Source organism: Entelurus aequoreus, linkage group LG14 (genome assembly GCF_033978785.1).
Source record: "Entelurus aequoreus isolate RoL-2023_Sb linkage group LG14, RoL_Eaeq_v1.1, whole genome shotgun sequence".
In the NCBI taxonomy this organism is placed as follows: Eukaryota; Metazoa; Chordata; class Actinopteri; order Syngnathiformes; family Syngnathidae; genus Entelurus; species Entelurus aequoreus.
Window position 1 is genome coordinate 64,499,758 of NC_084744.1, and position 25,479 is coordinate 64,525,236.

A 25,479-nucleotide genomic window follows, 5' to 3' on the forward strand; every position below is an offset into this window, starting at 1 on the left:
TATGACTCCTTTAATGCGCCTTATAATCCGCTTCGCCTAATGTACGGCATAATTCTGGTTGTGCCTACCGACCTCGAAACAATTTTATTTGATACATGGCGTAATGATAAGTGTGACCAGTAGATGGCAGCCACACATAAGAGATACATGTAGGACTCCAATATGAGGCCAGTAAACAACACCAAAACTTTAAATGTTCCATTGAGAATATAGAACATTACACAAGGCGCTCAAAAATATTTCAAATTTTTTTTAGTACGACTTTGAAGGCGCACCGCTTGATGGATTGCCGGCGCATTACGGCTACCATAGTCAGACGTACCGTGCTTCAACATAGGAGTATAATTATGGTGTGTATATAAGGTAAGACATTATCTGGCGTTTTGTTTCGCAATATTATGCAAAAGCAACTTTTCTTACCTTTCTGGTACCTGCTGATCCGTATTTGGGATCTGCATAAGTCCTAAAAATGTGCACTAAATGTGTCCATTTAGAAAAAAAATCATGATATGACTCATTTAATGCGCCTTATAATCCGGTGCGCCTAACGTACGGCATAATTCTGGTTGTGCTTACCGACCTCAAAGCTATTTTATTTGGTACTCGGTGTAATAAGTGTGACCAGTAGATGGTGTGTGCAGACGGACCGCAAAACGGCACCCATTAACGGACACATTATCTGGAGTTTTGTTTCGCAATATTATGCAAAAGTAGCTTTTCTCACTTTCTGGTACCTGCTGATCTGTTTTTGGGATCTGCATAAGTCCTGCAAATTTGCGCACGTCCGCCATTGTAGTCGATAGTTCTCTATCTTTGTGTTATGGTCCATTTCTAATATAAAGTATTGTAAAGTTCTCACTTAAATCTGTCAGTAGACTCGCTATGAAAGCGCTAAATACTACAGGTATAGTGAGTTTACATTATCCACCCAAGGAACTTTAGTTATTAGAGGGCTCCGGTCGGACAGTTTTTCCACGGCGTCGTTGATGCACTAGTGAGCCACGGAAGAGGAGATGCTGCTCATTGTCGATTTAAGTCAAGTCTGAATGTCATTAAAACAGTTAGCGCCATCTTTTGACACTTTTTGCACTCCCGTCCCTTGAAAGCCACACCGCTACAACAAAGACGGCGGGGAGAAGACGCTGCCGAAGGTGAGCTGCGTAAAAACCATTGTTACAGTTCTGATCTGTGTGCATGTTATGAAAGCGCTAAAAACTACAGGTATAGTGAGTTTACATTATCCACCCAAGGAACTTTAGTTATTAGAGGGCTTCGGTCGGACGGTTTTTCCACGGGACACATTTCCGAAGGTGAGCCGCGTAAATACCCTTGTTACAGTTCTGATCTGTGTGCGTATTCTCTTAAATATCAAGAAACCAAGGTTAGGCAGTGGAAGCCATTGTAGTCCCAACGACCGTAGGGGACGGGCTTACCTTAGTGGGCACTTTGACAGCAAGGAGATAGAGTCTCCATGTGGCCAGGACCTGAGGGGGAAAACGCATGACTTTAGTCGGGGCAAAAATTCGAAGAAATCCTAAAAACGACCGTAGATACCACAGAATACATATACATATACACACCAATACACCAGTGGTGTGGCGTCAGGGCCAGCAAGACCTTCTCTGCTGGCCTAACATAACCAGAAATCATGATCATAATTAAAGTAATTTTTAACGGACTTTCCCTAAATATCGAAAAGTATTCATATTCTCTTCATGTCATATTATGCTCCTTCGGGTGTTGTTGGTTTTTAGTTTTAGTTTGTGTCCAATCAGAATTCAGCGAGCCTATGTTGCCGTGCTGTACCAAAATCTGCCAGAGGCCTTCAGAATCAACAATGTCTATGCGCTGCAAGTGAACGGGCACATACAGTTGATAGACAATTGCGATAGCCTTACGTTGAACGTGACGTTTACGCGTCCTGTGATTGGATACTCAGCGGTTCAAGCCGCGGCGGTGCTGTGTCGGTCAGCAGAGCCACACCCGGCCGGGTGCGTTAGCGGATGAATTTGAGAACACATACAGTTGATAGACAGTCGCGATAGCCAATCAGATCACAAGTTGTCGACAGTAGCCCATCTAGGTAGCCTGAGGTTAACGACACCGTGATTGGATACTCACTTGCCATTCCAAAGTGAGTATCCAATCACAAGTTGCACTTTACTAAAAGCAGGAAGTGTTGCGACGTAGCCATACCAATATTTTTAACCCACAAAGGAGGACACAATGTTGATGAGGTGGCAGATATATATTTGCAAGGCCATTTTCAAGAAGGATATTTAAATATATTTCCACTCGAATCAACCGTCTACGAGGGGTACCACTGCCTTATACGGCGACAGCAGTGTGTAAAGGATATCACCACATGGGCTCAGGAACACTTCAGAAAACCGCCGTCAGTAGCTACAGTTGGTCGCCACACCTGTAAGTGCAAGTTGAAACTCTACTATGCAAAGCCAAAGCCATGTATCAACAACACCCGGAAACGCCGCCGGCTTCACTGGGGCCCGCGCTCATCTAAGATGGACTGATGCAAAGTGGGAAAGTGTTGCTTGGTCTGACAAGTACACATTTGAAATTGTTTTTTGGAAACCGTGGACATGGTCGTGTCCTCCGGAACAAAGAGGAAAAGAACCATCCGGATTGTTCGAGGCGCAGCGTTCAAAAGGCAGCATCTGTGATGGAATGGGGGTGCATTAGTGCCCAAGGCATGGGTAAGTTACACATCTGTGAATGCTGAAAGGTACATACAGGTTTTGGAGCAACATATGTTGCCATCCAAGCAACGTTATCGTGGACGCCCCTGCTTATTTCAGCAAAACGATGCCAAGAAAATAACCCGTTTTGTATATGGGGGTGCATTAGTGCTCAAGTCATGGGTTACTTACACATCTGTGAATGATGAAAGGTACTTACAGGTTTTGGCGCAACATATGTTGCCATCCAAGCAACGTTATCATGGACGCCCCTGCTTATTTCAGCAAAACGATGCCAAGAAAATAACCCGTTTTGTATATGGGGGTGCATTGGGGCCCAAGTTATGGGTTACTTACACATCTGTGAATGCTGAAAGGTACATACAGGTTTTGGAACAACATATGTTGCCATCCAAGCAACGACACCCCTGCTTATTTCAGCAAAACGATGCCAAGAAAATAACCCGTTTTGTATTTGGAGGTGCATTAGTGGCCAAGGCATGGGTAACTTACACATCTGTGAATGCTGAAAGGTACATACAGGTTTTGGAGCAACATAGGTTACCATCCACAAACGTTATCATGGACGCCCCTGCTTATTTCAGCAAAACGATGCCAAGAAAATAACCCGTTTTGTATATGGGGGTGCTTTAGTGCCAAAGTCATGGGTTACTTACACATCTGTGAATGCTGAAAGGTACATACAGGTTTTGGAGCAACATATGTTGCCATCCAAGCAACGTTATTGTGGACGCCCCTGCTTATTTCAGCAAAACGATGCCAAGAAAATAACCCGTTTTGTATATGGGGGTGCATTAGTGCTCAAGTCATGGGTTACTTACACATCTGTGAATGCTGAAAGGTACATACAGGTTTTGGAGCAACATATGTTGCCATCCAAGCAACGTTATTATGGACGCCCCTGCTTATTTCAGCAAAACGATGCCAAGAAAATAACCCGTTTTGTATATGGGGGTGCTTTAGTGCCCAAGTCATGGGTTACTTACACATCTGTGAATGCTGAAAGGTACATACAGGTTTTGTAGCAACATATGTTGCCATCCAAGCAACGTTATCATGGACACCCCTGCTTATTTCAGCAAAACGATGCCAAGAAAATAACCCGTTTTGTATATGGGGGTGCATTAGTGCCCAAGTCATGGGTTACTTACACATCTGTGAATGCTGAAAGGTACATACAGGTTTTGTAGCAACATATGTTGCCATCCAAGCAATGTTATCGTGGACGCCCCTGTTTATATCAGCAAAACGATGCCAAGAAAATAACCCGTTTTGTATATGGGGGTGCATTAGTGCCCAAGTCATGGGTTACTTACACATCTGTGAATGCTGAAAGGTACATACAGGTTTTGGCGCAACATATGTTGCCATCCAAGCAACGACGCCCCTGCTTATTTCAGCAAAACGATGCCAAGAAAATAACCCGTTTTGTATTTGGGGGTGCATTAGTGGCCAAGGCATGGGTAACATACACATCTGTGAATGCTGAAAGGTACATACAGGTTTTGGAGCAACATATGTTGCCATCCAAGCAACGTTATCATGGACGCCCCTGCTTATTTCAGCAAAACGATGCCAAGAAAATAACCCGTTTTGTACACTGTTGATGTGTTCAACGCACAGTAGGGCATACATGGGTTTCTGTATAGTATTTCTCATAAAGGACGGTATTTTGAGAGGTAATCATTGAAGTCGGACATCACTGAAGGCCTAGGTGGGATACGCACGGCCCGCCACTGCAATATAGCTCACTTTGAGCGATAGGAAACTATAGAAAACACAATAGCAAGTTTCTGGGTATATTGTGTTTCGTTATATTTATTATTTCTGTCTCGAACAATTTGTGACATTTCCCTAGCAAATGAGGACAAAAAAGGACAAAGGGAGGAATGAAAAAACCCACTGCGGCACTAAAAAAAATATGTTGTGCCTTCTGATTAGAGTCCTATTACTGGAGACATTTGCAACACTAACTCTGGGAGTGTTGTAAAAAGTGAGTAAAAAAGTGTTGGACAGCATCACCCCTGCCGTTCTTTATAGTCCGTCTGAGAGGTTAATGGCAGTTGTTATTGATGAAAGTCTGGGACAAAATAATTGCAGAAATAAGCAGGCACTGAAGTGGCATACTAACTATGGTTTCTGGTTTTGGACAAATAGACGAGAAGGACATCATTGTTGTAGTTTACTAGCATCTATAACATGGGAAGAGGGAAATAGTATTGGGATTTTTTTAACAGAGAACTTAAGTAAATAACTAAATAATTTGTTATTTATGACAGTATTGGTGTACGCTAGGTCAAAGCATCATAGTATACAGTGGACTTTCAATATTCATTTATGGAGGTTAATTTGTGTCTTTATTACGAAAGCTTTTTTTTTTGACACTGCACATAACTGAATGCTGACAATTTAACTGATCGGTGCCGCTTCAATTGGTTACGTAATTCTGATAGTATCGCGGCAGAGGATAAGGCAGAGATTGAGGTCACTGATGTGGTGAGGTGTGTTTTGTTGACAAATGGGATTAGGGACGGTGTATTTTACCTTTTTTTTTTTGCCAGAGAATCGTTATCTCAATCAAAAGCAAAATAAATAATGATTCACATTCATTTTGTCGCCAGAATATCGTACAGTCCTAGGTGGTGTGTAGGGATGTACAGTCCTGGTCAAAAGTGTACGTACACTTGTAAAGAACATCATGTCTTGAGTTTCCAATCATGTCTACACACTGTGTCTGCTTGTAAGTACTCTGTGTGTGCGCGCCGCCGAACATGCTCCTCTGCTCGTAAAACCAGCAACGTCACGACGTGCTGTAAAAAAACACAAATATGGCGAACCGGTATGTGGAGGGTGGCGTGGCCTGCGGACCTGCAGCGAAGCGGGGTGTGCCAGGACCGGATTGAAGATCAGAGACAGGTGCGTAAATGGCCCACATGGGCGTGTTTCTCTTCCACAATTTGGCGCCCAATGTGGGGCAAATTGTGGAAGACTTGCGCTGCCGGGTTCTTCGGACCACCAATGACCGACATACCAGGCTCCTCCAGGGTTACAAGCAATATTTTATTTTGTAATAAATTGTCTTTCTGCTTTTCAGCAATTGTCTTTGTTTCCTCAGTCTCGCTCTCCCTCGGCTCGCTCTCCAAGCCGGTCCTGGCACACCCCGCTTCGCTGCAGGTCTGCAGGCCACGCCACGGTACTTTTCAAACAGAGTACAGTACCGTTTTTGATTCATTAGTACCGCGATACTGTACTAGTACCGGTATACCGTACAATCCTGAACGTGATACAGTTTCAGCCGTATCGCCCAGGTCAAATTCGCAGTACACCAGAAGACAAACTACACTGTTTATTTACATCGGCCGTCTAGTTCGTTTCCTACATTTTCTTCCAGGGTTCCATTGTCGTCCATGATAGACTCTCAAGTGTCCTGTCGCTCCTAAAATTCCCTTCTTCATCTCCGTGGAAATTTTTTCACACCGACGCCGCCTTCTTCCCTAATCCCTAATCCCTCCATCTCCCGGTGAGCTCCAGTGGCCCGTCCGCATCCCCTTCTTGCCCTTTCTCCCTTCCTCCCCCGAGTCCCCCCGTCTACTTTCCAGCTTCGGTTTTTCTATTCTTTTTCTGCTCTGTCGCTTTCAATTCCTCAAGGCCTCACTGCGCTGAATGGTTAATGGTGCCCTGCTGAGGGGCGATGAGGAGAAAGAAGAAAAACGAAATAGACAAAGCGAGAGAGATAGAGAGAGAGAGAGATTTGCATCGTGATAATATAGTCTTCTAATCCTCCGCAAGTTTTCCACAACCGAGACGCCAAAAGCTGACCGTCGATTGATCCACGTGCCCCCAAAACAAGCTCAGGATATTAGTTTTTTACATAAAGGTCGCACTCACAAGGAGAGAAGAAGTATCAGTACCAACTTACTCCTACGGAACTGCAACACTGAGCCTGTGCGGTGTTGGTCCAACCACGGCTCCGGTTTAAAACCGGAACGACTCATCAGAGTAAAGAATAGGAAGAGAAAGACCGGAGCATCACTTTCCTTTACCGACTTGGCAATCTGGCAGAGGGCCTCGTCGCGTAAACAGAGGCATTAATAATTCAGGCCCACAGCTGGGTGCCGATTCGATCTACTGAACAAGACATATAGGCCGGGAGCTTCCTTCTTTAGGTGTCTGGTAACAAGCCTATGAAAAAAAGCATGAATAGAATCCAATCCTTGAGCGCGATTGGATTCGGTCTTCCTCTCGGGGAATAAAACACCCCAAGTTCTGTTGGATGACATACATGACCACAGAACTTTCCTCCAGAAGGTCTTATCTTTGTCCATGTGATGTCAGATGAAACAAAAATTGAGCTGTTAGGCCACAATACCCAGCAATATGTTTGGAGGACTTTAATATCCCAGGAACACCAGGAACTGGTGCTTTACCGAGAGTAAATGGGACAGTGAAAAAAGGAGGATTACCTCCAAATTCTTCAGGACAAGCTAAAATCATCAGCCCAGAGGTTGAGTCTTGGGCGCAGTTGGGTGTTCCAACAGGACAATGACCCCCAAAGACACATCAAAAGTGGTAAAGGAATGGCTAAATCAGGCTAGAATGAAGGTTTTAGAATGGCCTTCCCAAAGATTTATACAGATAACGTACAAGCTTTATACAAAAAAACCCCCTAAAATAATCAAACAGATTGTATGTTGAATTAATAACAAAGGAACCAGTGGTGTCCAATTTTTTTGAGCCAACCTTGCCAAAAAGAGGCTTAGTAAGTGCTCTGTATTGTATATAAAACAGTCAAGATGGCTCAAAAATAGGCCCATCGGCACGGGCTGAAAATTTTGGTATTGCGGAGAACAAAGATTGTACATTAGAATCCCGGACAAGCCCCCAAATTGCTGCGCACGACCAGTCTTCCTGTCGGGGAATACATCAAGCTGGTCAATCCAAAGTTCTTTTGGATGACATATATGTTGAGGAAAAAGGACCACCAAGACAGAATGGTACAATGCCACGTTTTACTGAAGCTTAAGGAGACCAGTCCTTACCATTCAACCATATCTTCAGCAAGCCAGGTCTTAAATCCAAAAAAAAGTAATCTTATGTAGAGCGAAAACAGCCCCTCTCGCCCAGAAATGAGCGCTGCTGCTTCTTCAAAGGAGCTGGCTAAAATAGCTCTGTGAGCCGACAAACCGGAGCGCTTAAAACAAAACAAATAATTTACTAGCGGATGTAAGATAGAAGCAAGGAGGTCACGAGATAACACACTACATGGGAAAATACTAGCTGCATTAAACATGACTATGGATTAAGAAATAACACTTAAAAACATCTCATTCTCACAGTATTCTGAGTCCATGTCTGATATCAAAAATTGGCCTTTATCGCTAAAAGTGCTGTGATGAGTCCATCTCAAATTTGGATGTTTTCTGAGGATGTAAATGTCCCTTCGTGGGTGTTAATGTTCCATAAAGCGCTACTGTCGCGTAAGCAGACATAATACACTCTGGGATGATATTCTTCTGGTGGGAAATCATGCCATAAAAAGGACACAACCTTGAGATTTATACAGATAATGTACAAGCTTTATATAAAAAAAACAACTAAAATAATAATCAAACAGAATGTATGTTGAATTAATAACACAAAGGAACCAGTGGTGTCCAATTCTTTGAGCCAACGTTGCCAAAAAGAGGCTTAGTAAGTGCTCTGTATTGTATATAAAACAGTCAAGATGGCTCAAAAATAGGCCCCTTGGGCACGGGCTGACTTATTTTGGTATTGCGGAGAACACAGATTGTACATTAGAATCCCGGACAAGCCCCCAAATTGTTGCGTGGGACCAGTCTTCCTCTTGGGCAGGGGTCCCCAAACTTTTTGACACGGGGGCCGCATTGGGTTAAAAAAATGTGTACGGGGGCCAGGCTGTATATATATATATATATATATATATATATATATATATATATATATATATATATATATATATATATATATATATATATATATATATATATATATATATATATATAAATTGTGTTTATAATCCGTTTTGTCATTTAACATCAATTAACATTGATGTTCATCAACATTGTCACATTATCGATGGGAAAATTCATTTTTAGACAATATGATTTGCCTGAGCGGCTAGGAGACAACAAGAGTAACAAGCGGTAGAAAATGGATTAGAAAGGAAGGATTAAAAAAAAATAAAAAAAATAAAAATAAAATTAAAAATAAATAAATTAATTTTTTTTTTTTAAAAATACAAAAAATAAATAAATAAATAAATAAAATTTAACTTGGGACTTCCTGTGGGCCGGATTTTGGATGCTGGGGTGCCGGATCCGGCCCGTGGGCCGTAGTTTGGGGACCCCTGCTCTTGGGGAATAAAACACACTGGTCAATCCCAAATTCTTTTGGATGACATATATGTTGAGTAAAAAGGACCACCAAGACAGAATGGTACAATACCACGTTTTACTGAAGCTTCAGGAGACCAGCCCTTACCATGCAACCATAGCATCAGCAAGCCAGGTCTTAAATCCAAACAAAAAGAGTCAGATTATGTAGAGCGAAAACAGAAAGGAGCACAGCTGCTTCTTCTAAACAGATAAGGAGCTGGCCAAAACAGCTCTGTGAGCCCACAAACAGGGGCCCTAAAGACAAAACAAAGAGTTTACTAGCGGACATAAGATAAAAGCAAGGAGGTCGCAAGAAGACAGACTAAAAAAAAACTGCTTATGAATGTGACCATGGCGCAAAATTTACACCAAAGCATACCCGAAATATGTTACAAACAAAAAAACTTTTCATGTTTATATCTGCGGCTTATAGTCAGGTGCGGCTAATATATGGAAAACTATTTTTTCTACCTAAAATTTAGTGGGTGCGCCTTATAGTCCGTTAAATACTATACTAGGGTTGTAAGGTATACCAGTACAAGTATAGTACTGAGATACTAATGAATCATATTCGGTACTATACCGCCTCTAATAAGTACAGGTCCCCCCGCCCCCCTCCCTTTTTTTAAATGGACATGACGGCTTGCTGGTTTTACGAGCAGAGGAGCATGTTCGGCAGCGCACACACACAGAGTACTTACAAGCAGACACAGTGTGTAGACAGAAAAGGGACAACGGACGCATTTTGGCGTAAAAACTGACGATACAGGTGAAGTTATAACACTGAAACAGTGTTTTAGCTACTTGTAAATCACTAATCCTCGCCTCCATGGCGACAAATAAAGTGAGTTTCTTACAAGTAGCATTATCACTGGAGGACGAGGAATAGCTAAACATGCTTCTCTACACACCGTAGGAGGATACAATAGCTCACCGGCGTCACAATGTAAACAAACGCCATGGGTGGATCTACACTTGAGATCCACTGTAATGATACCAAGTACAAGAGCGTATCTAGTCGATACTACTATGATTACGTCGATATTTTTTAGCATCACAAAATGTAATTTCGTTTTTTTAAATTGATATTATGTTTATTAACTCAGGAAAAATGTCCCTGTAATGATACCAAGTACAAGAGCGTATCGAGTCGATACTACTATGATTACATCGATATTTTTTAGCATCACAAAATCTTTTCGTTTTTAATTAAAAAAAAATATTATGTTTATAAACTCAAGAAATATGTCTGTAATTATACCAAGTACAAGAGCGTATCGAGTCGATACTACATCGATATGTTTTCTTTTTAATTCATATTATATTCATAAACTCAGGAAATACGTCCCTGGACACATGAGGACTTTGAATATGACCAACGTACGATCCTGCAACTACTTGGTATCGGATCGATACCTAAATGTGTGGTATCATCCAAAACTAATGTAAAGTATCAAAGAAGAGAAGAATAAGTGGTTATTACATTTTAACAGAAGTGTAGATAGAACATGTTAAAAACTGTAAATAAGCAGATATTAACAGTAAATGAACAAGTAGATTAATAATCAATTTTTACAGCTTGTCCTGCATAATGTAGACAAAATAATAGGTAGATAAATGACACAATATGTTACAAATTAGACTAATTAGGAGTCTTTGTTTGTTTACTTACTACTAAAAGACAAGTTGTCGAGTATGTTCACTATTTTATTTAAGGACTAAATTACAATAATAAACATACGTTTAATGTACACCAAGATTTTTTGTTAAAATAAAGCCAATAATGCAATTTTTTGTGGTCCCCTTTATTTAGAAAAGTACCGAAAAGTATCGAAATACATTTCGGTACCTGTACCAGTACCAACATATTGGTATCGGGACAACACTTAACTGTATTTGTTATTATTATAATAATGTTTCTGCTCCGCCGCTCCCAGTCCGTGGAACGCTCTCCCTGACCACCTGAGGGCACCACAGACTGTGGATGCTTTTAAAAAAGGCTTAAAAACCATTCTTTTAAAAAAAAAAAGCCTTTTTATAGATATATGCATACTAGTTCTAGCTATTAGGCTGTTCTACTTTTTATTTTTTATTTTTTTTAATACACTGTAGCACTTTGAGGTTGTTTGCTCAATGTAAAGTGCTTTTTTTTACAAATAAAATCTATTATTATTATTATTATTATTATTATTATTAATTGGGTGACCTGTTTTAGTGACTTTGTTTTGGAGGAGAGAATGTCAATAAAAGCCTTTCGGGCTTCTCTTCCTCCACTGCACAATTATTTGTTGACTTTGTACGTTGAAAAGTGGATTTCCTCGCCGTGCGTTTGGAGGAATAAAATAAAGAAGAATAAAGACTTGTAGGCGTTTGTGCACAGGTGACCTTGCTGCGACGGCACTCCTTCAAAGAAAACAGCCGGTAAGCCCCACAGCCAAAACCGTCACGGCTGGAGTGGAGTGCGAGTACACGGTGTAAACAGCAATAAGGTTTCTCCTGGCCAGAGGGTGGAAGGGGGGGGACTCGGTGTAAATCATACGCAGCCAGGCACTGATTCTTGCACTTTAAACGACATGCGGCACATCAAAGCGTGCCTCTGGGTGGTGTGTGTGTGTAGCAACGAGCCGAGGATCACAGCCAGAGTTTGGTCACCGGTGGTATTTGTGGCACAACCACAAGGGCATTAAAAACACACACACTGTACACGGAGTGCAAAACTGGGAGACATTTGATACGGCCATTTGCATTGCACAGCAATAAACACATGCCTCCTGTGCACAATTAATGACACAAACACACACACACACACACGCACACACACACACACACACACTTTTTTGTACTTCGTACCTTCTGGAGACCTGAGAAAAAAGCCTCCCTCTTTAGGACCAGCCTTTCTAGATATATAAAGAAGTGTATTTACAACATTAATAATATATACATACTATGCAAATATAAAAAAAGCTTGTTGTGAAAAATGAGTTGGAATTTCACAAGTAAAAGGTCACAATTTCACAAGAAAAACTTAGAATTTTGGCTGTGTTATAATAAAAGTTGTCATTTTACTCGACGCAAGTCAAAATTTTACAAGAAAAAACGGAACAATTGTGCGACGTTATGATAAAAGTTGGAATTTTACTCGATTAACAGTCGCAATTTTACAAGAATTAATTAAAATTTTGGCAATTTTATGAAAGAGTCGTAATTTTACCGGACAAAAGTCGCAATTTTATAAGAAGATGTTTTTAAAATGTTGGCAATATTATAATAATAATTGGAATTTTGCCTGGCAAAATGATGACAAAAGTCATCATTTTACTCAAAAAATGTCACCAAGGAAAACAAAAAAAATTGTCACTATCGTGATAAGTCACAATTTTATATGACAAATGTCACCATTTTGCATGAAAAAAAAAAAAGATTTTACATTAAAAAGTAATAATTTTACGAGAAAATAGAATATGAGAAATTGTTCCCAATTTTATAAGAAAAAAAGTTGACACATTGTGAGAAAAATACTTGCTTTTTAGTAAAAAAAAATGTTTTTGTTTGTTTGTAATTGGTTTTTAATCTTCATTATTTACTTCAAGTTATTACAGTATGTCTCTATATATATTTAATTTATTTTTGGAACAGTCGCAATTTTACAAGAAAAGCTTAAAATTTTGGCAATTTTATGAAAATAATCAGAATTTTACCGGACAAAAGTCACAATTTTATAAGAAAACTTTTTAAAAATGTTGGCAATATTATAATAATAATAATCAGAATTTTGCTCAGCAAAATGATGACAAAAGTCATAATTTTACTCAAAAAATGTCACCGTTTTACAAGAAAAACAAAAAAATTGTCACTATCGTGATAAGTCACAATTTTATATGACAAATGTCACCATTTTGCATGAAAAAATAATGATTTTACATTATAAAGTAATAATTTTACGAGAAAATACAATATGAGAAATTGTTCCCAATTTTATAAGAAAAAAAGTTGACACATTGTGAGAAAAATACTTGTTTTTTAGTAAAAAAAAATGTTTTTGTTTGTTTGTAATTGGTTTTTAATCTTCATTATTTACTTCAAGTTATTACAGTATGTCTCTATATATATTTAATTTATTTTTGGAAAAGTCGCAATTTTACAAGAAAAGCTTAAAATTTTGGCAATTTTATGAAAATAATCGGAATTTTACTGGACAAAAGTCACAATTTTATAAGAAAACTTTTTAAAAATGTTGGCAATATTATAATAATAATAATCAGAATTTTGCTCAGCAAAATGATGACAAAAGTCATAATTTTACTCAAAAAATGTCACCGTTTTACAAGAAAAACAAAAAAATTGTCACTATCGTGATAAGTCACAATTTTATATGACAAATGTCACCATTTTGCATGAAAAAATAATGATTTTACATTATAAAGTAATAATTTTACGAGAAAATACAATATGAGAAATTGTTCCCAATTTTATAAGAAAAAAAGTTGACACATTGTGAGAAAAATACTTGTTTTTTAGTAAAAAAAAATGTTTTTGTTTGTTTGTAATTGGTTTTTAATCTTCATTATTTACTTCAAGTTATTACAGTATGTCTCTATATATATTTAATTTATTTTTGGAAAAGTCGCAATTTTACAAGAAAAGCTTAAAATTTTGGCAATTTTATGAAAATAATCGGAATTTTACTGGACAAAAGTCACAATTTTGTAAGAAAACTTTTTTAAAATGTTGGCAATATTATAATAATAATCGGAATTTTGCTCGGCAAAATGATGACAAAAGTCATCATTTTACTCAAAAAATTTCACTGTTTTACAAGGAAAACAAAAAAATTGTCACTATCGTGATAAGTCACAATTTTATATGACAAATGTCACCATTTTGCAAGAAAAAAATAATGATTTTACATTAAAAAGTAATAATTTTACGAGAAAATAGAATATGAGAAATTGTTCCCAATTTAATAAGAAAAAAAGTTGACACATTGTGAAAAAAATATTTGTTTTTTAGTAAAAAAAAATGTTTTTGTTTGTTTGTAATTGGTTTTTAATCTTCATTATTTACTTCAAGTTATTACAGTATGTCTCTATATATATGTTTAATTTATTTTTGGAACAGGCGCAATTTTACAAGAAAAGCTTAAAATTTTGGCAATTTTATGAAAATAATCGGAATTTTACCGGACAAAAGTCAGAATTTTCTAAGAAAACTTTTTTAAAATGTTGGCAATATTATAATAATAATCGGAATTTTGCTCAGCAAAATGATGACAAAAGTCATCATTTTACTCAAAAAATGTCACCGTTTTACAAGGAAAACAAAAAAATGGTCACTATCGTGATAAGTCACAATTTTATATGACAAATGTCCCCATTTTGCATGAAAAAAACAATGATTTTACATTAAAAAGTAATAATTTTACGAGAAAATAGAATATGAGAAATTGTTCCCAATTTTATAAGAAAAAAAGTTGACACATTGTGAGAAAAATACTTGTTTTTTAGTAAAAAAAGTTTTTGTTTGTTTGTAATTGGTTTTTAATCTTCATTATTTACTTCAAGTTATTACAGTATGTCTCTATATATATGTTTAATTTATTTTTGGAACAGTCGCAATTTTACAAGAAAAGCTTAAAATTTTGGCAATTTTATGAAAATAATCGGAATTTTACCGGACAAAAGTCACAATTTTCTAAGAAAACTTTTTTAAAATGTTGGCAATATTATAATAATAATCGGAATTTTGCTCAGCAAAATGATGACAAAAGTCATCATTTTACTCAAAAAATGTCACCGTTTTACAAGGAAAACAAAAAAATTGTCACTATCGTGATAAGTCACAATTTTATATGACAAATGTCACAATGTCACCATTTTGCATGAAAAAATAATGATTTTACATTAAAAAGTAATAATTTTACGAGAAAATACAATATGAGAAATTGTTCCCAATTTTGAAAGATAAAAAGTTGACACATTGTGATAAAAATACTTGCTTTTTAGCAAAAAAAAATATGTTTTTTTTTGTTTGTAATTGGTTTTTAATCTTCATTTTTTACTTCAAGTTATTACAGTATGTCTCTATATATATGTTTAATTTATTTTTGGAACAGTCGCAATTTTACAAGAAAAGCTTAAAATTTTGGCAATTTTATGAAAATAATCGGAATTTTACTGGACAAAAGTCACAATTTTCTAAGAAAACTTTTTTAAAATGTTGGCAATATTATAATAATAATCGGAATTTTGCTCAGCAAAATGATGACAAAAGTCATCATTTTACTCAAAAAATGTCACCGTTTTACAAGGAAAACAAAAAAATTGTCATTATCGTGATAAGTCACAATTTTATATGACAAATGTCACCATTTTGCATGAAAAAAAAAAAGATTTTACATTAAAAAGTAATAATTTTACGAGAAAATAGAATATGAGAAATTGTTCCCAATTTTATAAGAAAAAAAGTTGACACATTGTGAGAAAAATACTTGTTTTTTAGTTAAAAAAATGTTTTTGTTTGTTTGTAATTGGTTTTTAATCTTCATTATTTACTTCAAGTTATTACAGTATGTCTCTATATATATGTTTAATTTATTTTTGGAACAGTTGCAATTTTACAAGAAAAGCTTAAAATTTTGGCAATTTTATGAAAATAATAATAATAATAATAATTTTACCGGACAAAAGTCACAATTTTCTAAGAAAACTTTTAAAATGTTGGCAATATTATAATAATAATCGGAATTTTGTTCAGCAAAATGATGACAAAAGTCATCATTTTACTCAAAAAATGTCAACGTTTTACAAGAAAAACAAAAAAATTGTCACTACCGTGATAAGTCACAATTTTATATGACAAATGTCACCATTTTGCATGAAAAAATAATTATTTTACATTAAAAAGTAATAATTTTACGGGAAAATAGAATATGAGAAATCGTTCCCAATTTTATAAGAAAAAAAGTTGACACATTGTGAGAAAAATATTTGTTTTTTAGTAAAAAAAATGTTTTTGTTTGTTTGTAATTGGTTTTTAATCTTCATTATTTACTTGAAGTTATTACAGTATGTCTCTACATACATATTTAATTTATTTTTGGAACAGTCGCAATTTAACAAGAAAAGCTTAAAATTTTGGCAATTTTATGAAAATAATCGTAATTTTACCGGACAAAAGTCACAATTTTATAAGAAAACTTTTTTTAAATGTTGGCAATATTATACACCATACATATGTATAAAATCTGAATTTTGCTTGGCAAAATGATGACAAAAGTCATAATTTTACTCAAAAAATGTCACCGTTTTACAAGAACAAAAAAATATTCATATTTTGATAAAAGTCTGAATTTTGTATGACAAATGTCACCATTTTGCATTAAAAAGTAATAATTTTACGAGAAAATATTGCAATATTACAGAAATAGAAAGAATATGATAAATTGTGCCCGATTTCATAAGAAAAGAAGTCGACACTTGTGAGAAAAAGACTACTTTTAGTAAAAAAAATTTGTTATTTTTTTTTTGTAATTGGTTTTTAAGCGTCATCAAGTCAAAATTTTACATGAAAAAATTTTACAAGAAAAAACTGAACATCTGTGCGACATTATGACAAAAGTTGGAATTTTACTCGATAACACTCACAATTTTACAAGAAAAGCTTAAAATATTGGCAATTTTATGAAAAGATTTGTCATTTTACCGCACACATTTTTTTTAAAGAAAAATTGCAATATTGTAATAATAATCGGAATTTTGCTTGACAAAAAATGTCACTGTTTTACAAGAACAACAAAAAAATTTTCAATATTGTGATAAGTCCCAATTTTATGACAAATGTCACCATTTTGCATTAAAAAGTAATAATTTTACATTAAAAAGTAATAATTTTACGAGAAAATATTGCATTACAGAAACCGAAAGAATATGAGAAATTGTTCCCAATTTTATACAAAAAAAAAAAGTCGACACATTGTGACAAAGGCTTTTTTTTCCCAAATTTTACAAGAAAAACTGAACATTTGTGCGATATCATGATAAAAGTTGGAATTTTACTCAATGACAGTCGCAATTTTACAAGAAAACCTTAAAATGTTGGCAATTTTATAAAAAGAGTCCTCATTTTACTGGACAAAAGTCACAATTTTATAAGAAAACCTAAACAATTTTGGCAATATTATAATAATAATAAACGGAACTTTGCTTGGCAAAATGATGACTAAAGACATAATTTTACTCAAAAAAATTCACTATTTTACAAGAACAACAACAAAAAATTGGCGATATTGGAATGTCGCCTTTTTGCGTTAAAAAGTAATACTTTTACATTAAAAAGTAATTTTACGAGAAAATATTGCAATATTACAGAAACAGAAAGAATGAGACATTTTTCTCAATTTTATAAGAAACAAAGTCGACACATTGTGAGAAAAAGACTACTTTTAGTAAAAAGTTTTTGTTCGTAATTGGTTTTTAATCTTCATTATTTACTTCAAGTTATTACAGTATGTCTCTATATACATATTTATTTTATTTTTGTTATTAATTTTGGCCAAAGGGGGCGCGTTTCAGTTTCTTACACACACTTGTTATTTCATATGTTGACCAGAAGGGGAACACTTCGAATTTCTACACACACTTGTTATTTCATATGCTGACCAGAGGGGGAAACACTTCAAATTTTTACACACACTTATTTCATATGTTGACCAGAGGGGGAACACTTCGAATTTCTACACACACTTGTTATTTCATATGTTGACCAGAGGGGGAAACACTTAAAATTTTTACATGAACTTGTTATTTCATACGTTGACCAGACGGGGAGCACTTTTAAAAGCGACACAGTCAATTTGAAAAAAATCCCTCCTTTTTGGGACCACCCTCATTTTGATAGATTTCACCAGCAGGGGTGCAAATGAGACATTGTCCATTAGATGCAATGTTATTGGGACCATGATTTATGTCATCACTTGTTCACACCTCCTCATATGGAAGATACTTTTCCTTCTTCATGTCTCAAGAAGGGTAGAAATACAAGAAAACACACACACACGCACACGCACACGCACACGCACACACACAAATCAACTTTATTTATAAAGCTTATTTACAGAGAAAACAATAGCTACTATACAAGGTGCTGTACAACCAGGAAAGTGGACAACTCATAAAATGCACCGGCACACTAAAACACGATCAATAAAATGAATAAAAAACAACAGTCATTAAAAACGAAGGCGGAATAGAAACAGTGGATATGAATTTTAAGAGGGGTTTTAAAAAATGGACAGAGAAGATGCTTGTGTAACGTGCAGATGTCGGCTGTTCCTCTGCACATTCATTGGGAAACACATTTTTTGGGGGGGAATTATGCCTATCATTCACAATCCATATGTTAAAAACACCCCCAAAAAAATTTTTTTTATTTTTTTTTAATGCATTCTAAATCGTAAATTAACGTTAGAAAAAGTCGGCTGACAATGAAGTTAACGGGAGTCGCACTTTTGCGCTATAAAAAAAATTGTTTTATATATAATTTTTTCCCATACAGCGAACCAGAATTTAATCCGCATCCACCAATTTTAGGAACATTTTAATTTTTTTACATATATTAGCCGCAGAGGACCATAAGCCGCGGCTATATACTGGTACGAAATATTTCGTAAACGTTAGAATGCGACGTGGCAGTAAAACGGCCGCTCAAACAAAACAGAAGTCATGGTCATGGACCCGCCAGCTGTGGAAGTTAGCCCTCCAATCAGTTAAACAGACTCAATCGCACCACGGTGACGTTTTGGTGAATTTACGAAACTGAAACAACACAAAGATCATGCCATCGTACATTAACAATAACGTTTTGTTAGCGTATATGCTAATGCTAATGACGCTAGCTTAATTAAATTACCTGCAAATGAAAACACTCCCACAGACATCAAACATTGGACGGTTTAGTAAGTAAGAATTATTTTAGCTATATTGTCAAACTTGGAAAAGGACAAGCGCGGTTTTGCTTCCGGTTGAAGGCACTAAACAGGGAATTGACTTCCGGTTTATGAAACTGTTGCTTTGAGTGGACTGTTCCAAAAGATGTCCGCCGTACCACAGACAATAACACATATGTTCAGTGTCTGTTGATGTTACACGAAAAGTATTTGTGGAATACAAAACATTTATGGCCGTCATCGAAGAAAAATGCATAAATTGCTGCACGTTTTTTTTTTTACGCAGGATTCAAAGCGTTGGAAAAAAAATTAGTGGTTTGTAGTCCGTAAAATACGGTACACACTGAAAGTATGTATGTAATGCACTAAGTACTAATATCATACGTTGTATTTGTGTTGTAGAAAATTGGTTGGGAAATGACCAAAATTCAATGATTAAATCAACGTCAGAACTCAACATCGTCATATTGAACCCTACGGGTTAGGAATGGGATGGCACTTCAAGTTCATATGTGAGTCACGGTAGGGGGCCAAATACTGAGCTTCCACCTGGACCGCAGTACCTCCAAGACCAGGTCATCACAGACCCAGGAAAGCACCACGTTGCCGTCAAGTCAACCTTTGTGATGATAGGGAACGTTTTACGGGACACGGGCCTTTAATGGCCCCGGTTCCCGGACTTTAACACGGCCCGTACCACGGGAGGTATGGCCAATGAGAGGACAGGAATTCATAAGGTCATGTGCTTTATGTTCTTTGATATAAAAGTCCAGTACTGTAATAAAATGGAATCGGGTGCACGAATAGACGGATGGAAGACGGCAGGACTGTGGGGGAAACACGTTAGTCTCCTGGTGGGAGAGGAGAGAAGGTCACACTTCGTAGACTCTCTGCCACGGGGGCCGGCGACGTGTGGTCGGGCCGTCGAGTAAAGCACACGTCTTAATTACAACACCCGAGGCTCATATCAGGCCCAGTCAGATGGCAAACATGGATGCTCAGAGTGCGGAGCGTCACTTACTGAGGAGGCGTGAGGAGCCGCCGTTATGCAAGCATATTACACAGAACAATGGGGGCGTTGACAGAAGTGTGCAAACATTGAATCTGTCGCTAGCTTAGGCGGTCTCGGATTTTATTGCTCTATCCACGTCTTTTCTCCACGATCCGATGCTCTGTTGCATTCTCTTCTCGCTACAACAGTTTAAGCAGAGATAAAAGGTCCAGTTTGTCCATTAGAATTGTATCGTAAGGGCTGGTCTCCTGAAGCTTCAGTAATACGTGGTATTGTACCATTCTGTCTCTGGGGTCCTATTTACTCCACATATATGTCATCTAAAAGAACTCGGGGTTGAACAGTGTGTTTCATTCCCCGAGAGGAAGACTGGTCACACGCAACAATTTGGGGGCTTGTCCGGGATTCTAACGTGCAATCTGTGTCCTCCGCAATACCAAAATAAGTCAGCTCGTGCTCAAACATTGAATGTACAAGTCTGTTGCTAGCTTAGGCGGTCTCTGATTTTATTGCTCTATCCTCGGCTTTTCTCCACGATCCAATGCTCTGTTGCATTCTCTTCTCGCTACAACAGTTTAAGCAGAGATAAAAGATCCAGTTTTTCCATTCGAATTGTGTGTTTTTGGTCCTAAGTTCAGTACCAGCCATGATTAATGCAGCCGCACCCACTAAATTGTATAAGAATTTTGTTTCCCAGATATTAGCCACACCCGGACTTTACACCGCAGATACAGTTGTGGTCAAAAGTTTACATACACTTGTTATCTTAAGTCCGCTAGTAAACTCTTTGTTTTGTCTTTAGGGCCCCTGTTTGTCGGCTCACAGACCTGTTTTGGCCAGTTCCTTATCTGTTTTAAAGAAGCAGCTGTGCTCCTTTCTGTTTTCGCTCTACATAATCTGACTCTTTTTGTTTGGATTTAAGACCTGGCTTGCTAATGCTACGGTTGCATGGTAAGGGCTGGTCTCCTGAAGCTTCAATAAAACGTGGTATTGTACCATTCTGTCTCTGGGGTCCTTCTTACTCCACATATATGTCATCCAAAAGAACTCGGGATTGAACAGTGTGTTTCATTCCCCGAGAGGAAGACTGGTCACACGCAACAATTTGGGGGCTTGTCCGGGATTCTAATGTACAATCTGTGTTCTCCGCAATACCAAAATAAGTCAGCTCGTGCTCAAACATTGAACGTACAAGTCTGTTGCTAGCTTAGGCGGTCTATGATTGTATTGCTCTATCCTCGTCTTTTCTCCACGATCCAGTGCTCTGTTGCATTCTCTTCTCGCTACAACCGTTTAAGCAGAGATAAAAGGTCCAGTTTTTCAGTTAGAATTGTGTGTTTTCTGGTCCTAAGTTCAGTACCAGCCATGATCAATGCAGCCGCGCCTACTAAATTTTATAAGAATTTTGTTTCCCAGATATTAGCCACAACCGGACTTTAAGCCGCAGATACAGTCGTGGTCAAAAGTTGTTATCTTAAGTCCGCTAGTAAACTCTTTGTTTTGTCTTTAGGGCCCCGGTTTGTTGGCTCACAGAGCTGTTTTGGCCAGTTCCTTATCTGTTTTGAAGAAGCAGCCGTGCTCCTTTCTGTTTTCGCTCTACATAATCTGACTCTTTTTGTTTGGATTCAAGACCTGGCTTGCTGATGCTATGGTTGCATTGTTAGGGCTGGTCTCCTGAAGCTTCAGTAAAACGTGGTATTGTACCATTCTGTCCCTGGGGTCCTTTTTACTCCACATATATGTCATCCAAAAGAACTCGGGGTTGAACAGTGCGTTTCATTCCCCGAGAGGAAGACTGGTCGCACGCAACAGTTTGGGGGCTTGTCCGGGATTCTAATGTACAATCCTTGACCACTCCTCTTGACAAAATTGGTGCAGTTCAGCTAAATGTGTTGGTTTTTTGACATGGACTTGTTTCCTCAGCATTGTCCACCGGTTCACCGTATTTAAGTTTTTTGTTTTTTTTTAAAGGCATGATGGCGCGTCGTCTCGTCATGACATTAGCTACTTCTAAATCACTAATCCTCGCCTCCATGGCGACAAATAAAGTAAGTTTTTAACAAGTCATTATCACTGCAGGACGAGGAATAGCTAAACATGCTTCACTACACACCGTAGGAGGATACAATAGCGCACCGGCGTCACAATGTAAACAAACGCCATGGGTGGATCTACACCTGACATCCACTGTAATGATACCAAGTACAGGAGCGTATCTTGTTGATACAACTATGATTGCATCGATATGTTTTCTTTTTAATTCATAGTATATTCATAAACTCATGACGACTTTGAATATGACCAACGTATGATCCTGTAACTACTTGGTATCGAATCGATACCCAAATGTGTGGTATCATCCAAAACTAATGTAAAGTATCAAAGAAGAGAAGAACAAGTGATTATTACATTTTAACAGAAGTGTAGATAGAACATGTTGAAACAGAAAATAATCAGATATTAACAGTAAATGAACAAGTAGATTAATAATCAATTTTTACAGTTTGTCCCTCATAATGTTGACAAAATAATAGGTAGATAAATGACACAATAAGTTACAAATTAGGAGTCTTTGTTTGTTTACTTACTACTAACCTACTACTAACCTCCTCCAACCTCAGAGGACAAAGCTACGAACAATGGGAGACCGGGCTTTCTGCTCCGCCGCTCCCAGTCTGTGGAACGCTCTCCCTGACCACCTGAGGGCCCCACAGACTGTGGATGCTTTTAAAAAAGGCTTAAAAACCTTTCTTTTGAAAAAAGCCTTTTTTTTCTTTTTTTTTTTAGATATATGCAGACTAGTTATAACTATTTGGCTGTTTTAATTTTTTTAATTATCTTTTTATTTTTATTTTTTTAATACACTGTAGCACTTTGAGATTGTTTACTCAATGTAAAGTGCTTTTTACAAATAAATATATTATTATTATTACTAAAAGACAAGTTGTCTAGTATGTTCACTGTTTTATTTAAGGACTAAATTACAATAATAAACATATGTTTCATGTACCCTAAGATTTTTTTGTTCAAATAAAGAAAATAATGCCATTTTTTGTGGTCCCCTTTATTTAGAATAGTATCGCAATACATTTTGGTACCGATACCAAAATATTGGTATCGAGACAACCCTACATTATTGTTACATCCCTTGGCTGCCAATTGTAATTTTGTGGTAATTTTAGAATTTGTGTGGCAAATTTGAGCACAATGGTGGCAGAGAAAGGGTTCATCACGGCCAAACGGGCGGTAACGGCCCCCGTTATTAGGTAGGGCAATGGAGCCAGGACTGGATAAAAAAAACAGAGCAACCGGTCGGGAGAAATAAGTGGCGGAAGAACCGAATCAACAACTGGGCCATCACAGCTCATCAGAGATTCCATCCTTTGCCTGTATGTAGCGCCACCACCAACCCCTCCGCCTTTGAAGATGCTTTGTTTTCCAGAGTTGGGCTCTAATCCTTTAAATAGGGCGACCTCGTAACTGGGGAGAAGATCGTGGGCAAAGTTTTGGGGGCGACAAGAACATGTACAGGCATGTGCGGGATGGAAACATGCCCTGGGTGTCTCCTGGGTTTGACGGTCCTTCCTTTGTCTGAAAGAAGCTGGGGGGCTCTAGGGGGGGGGGGGGGGGGGGGGGGTCAACCTTACTGTAGCTGTGTGATGGCTGGTACAGTCAACACACTTAGACAGCTGGAACCACAAATCTCCAGAGGGCAGAATATGGAGAACAGACTACATGGACCGAAGGAAGCCCAAGTACTTGTATCAAGGAACTGGACAAATACTGGACAAAGTCATCAACACCCTAATTCTGTACAATGACCGACTAAAAATACTAGAGTTGAAACGATTCCTCGAGGAATTTGATTACAAAATATACTTGTTAAGTTTTACGGCATTTTTCCTCGTTTAGTAAACAGCATTTCAGCTGTGCATGTCAGCCTTCAATAATTTTATTTTTATTTTTAATATTTTTTTAAAGCTTAATGTACCAATGATTGTCACACACACATTACATTTTTTGTTACGGCATTTTTCCTCATTTAGTAAACAGCATTTCAGCTGTGCATGTCAGCCTTCAATAATTTTATTTTTATTTTTTATATTTTTTTTAAGCTGAAAGTACCAATGATTGTCTCACACACACTAGTTTTTTTGTTACTGCATTTTGCCTCGTTTAGTAAACAGTAGTCAGAGCTCCAACCAACCAACGTTTAAACGGCACCGTGTAATAACCGTCAAAAAGCGCACGAGAGACAAGAACTTGGTTTATGCGGTCACACCACACAGTACGTAGGGCTGCGAGCGCACCATTTTTTTTTTGTATTAGCGTACACAAAAATTGGCACAATCAACCATGGGCGCATTTCAGCTGTGCATGTCAGCCTTCAATAATGTTTTTTTTATTTTTTTTTAAAGCTTAAAGTACTAATGATTGTCACACACACACTACATTTTTTGTTACGGTATTTTGCCTCGTTTAGTAAACAGTAGTCAGAGCTCCAACCAACCAACATTTAAACGGCACCGTGTAATAACCGTCAAAAAGCGCACGAGAGTCAAGAACTTCGTTTATGCGGTCACACCACACAGAACGTAGGGCTGCGAGCGCACCGTTTTTTTTATTAGCGTACACAAAATTGGCACAATCAACCACGGACGCATTTCAGCTGTGCATGTCAGCCTTCAATAATGTTTTTTTTGTTGTTGTTTTTTTTGTTTTTTTTGTTTTTTTTATAGCTTAAAGTACCAATGATTGTCACACACACACTAGTTTATTTGTTACGGTATTTTGCCTCGTTTAGTAAACAGTAGTCAGAGCTCCAACCAACCAACATTTAAACGGCACCGTGTAATAACCGTCAAAAAGCGCACGAGAGACAAGAACTTAGTTTATGCGGTCACACCACACAGAACGTAGGGCTGCGAGCGCACCGTTTTTATTTATTTATTAGCGTACACAAAAATTGGCACATTCAACCATGGACGCATTTCAGCTGTGCATGTCAGCCTTCAATAATTATTATTTTTTTTTTTTTTTAAAGCTTAAAGTACCAATGATTGTCACACACACATTACATTTTTTGTTACGGTATTTTGCCTCGTTTAGTAAACAGTAGTCAGAGCTCCAACCAACCAACATTTAAACGGCACCGTGTAATAACCGTCAAAAAGCGCACGAGAGACCAGAACTTGGTTTATGCGGTCACACCACACAGAACGTAGGGCTGCGAGCGCACCGTTTTTTTTTATTAGCGTACACAAAATTGGCACAATCAACCACGGACGCATTTCAGCTGTGCATGTCGGCCTTCAATAATTTTTTTTTTTTTTTTTTTTTTTTTTAAAGCTTAAAGTACCAATGATTGTCACACACACACTAAATTTTTTGTTACAGTATTTTGCCTCGTTT

The 25,479-nt window shown here is 37.4% G+C and overlaps 1 protein-coding gene across 1 annotated transcript in view; it reads right to left on the bottom strand.

The window, feature by feature from the left end:
• Positions 1–25,479, bottom strand: part of LOC133664314 (capping protein, Arp2/3 and myosin-I linker protein 3-like) — a 143,592-nt gene that overhangs the window by 88,368 nt on the left and 29,745 nt on the right. Inside the window, 1 exon segment of the mRNA XM_062068820.1 lies at positions 1,434–1,484. Within this exon segment, the coding sequence (XP_061924804.1) occupies positions 1,434–1,484 (51 nt within the window).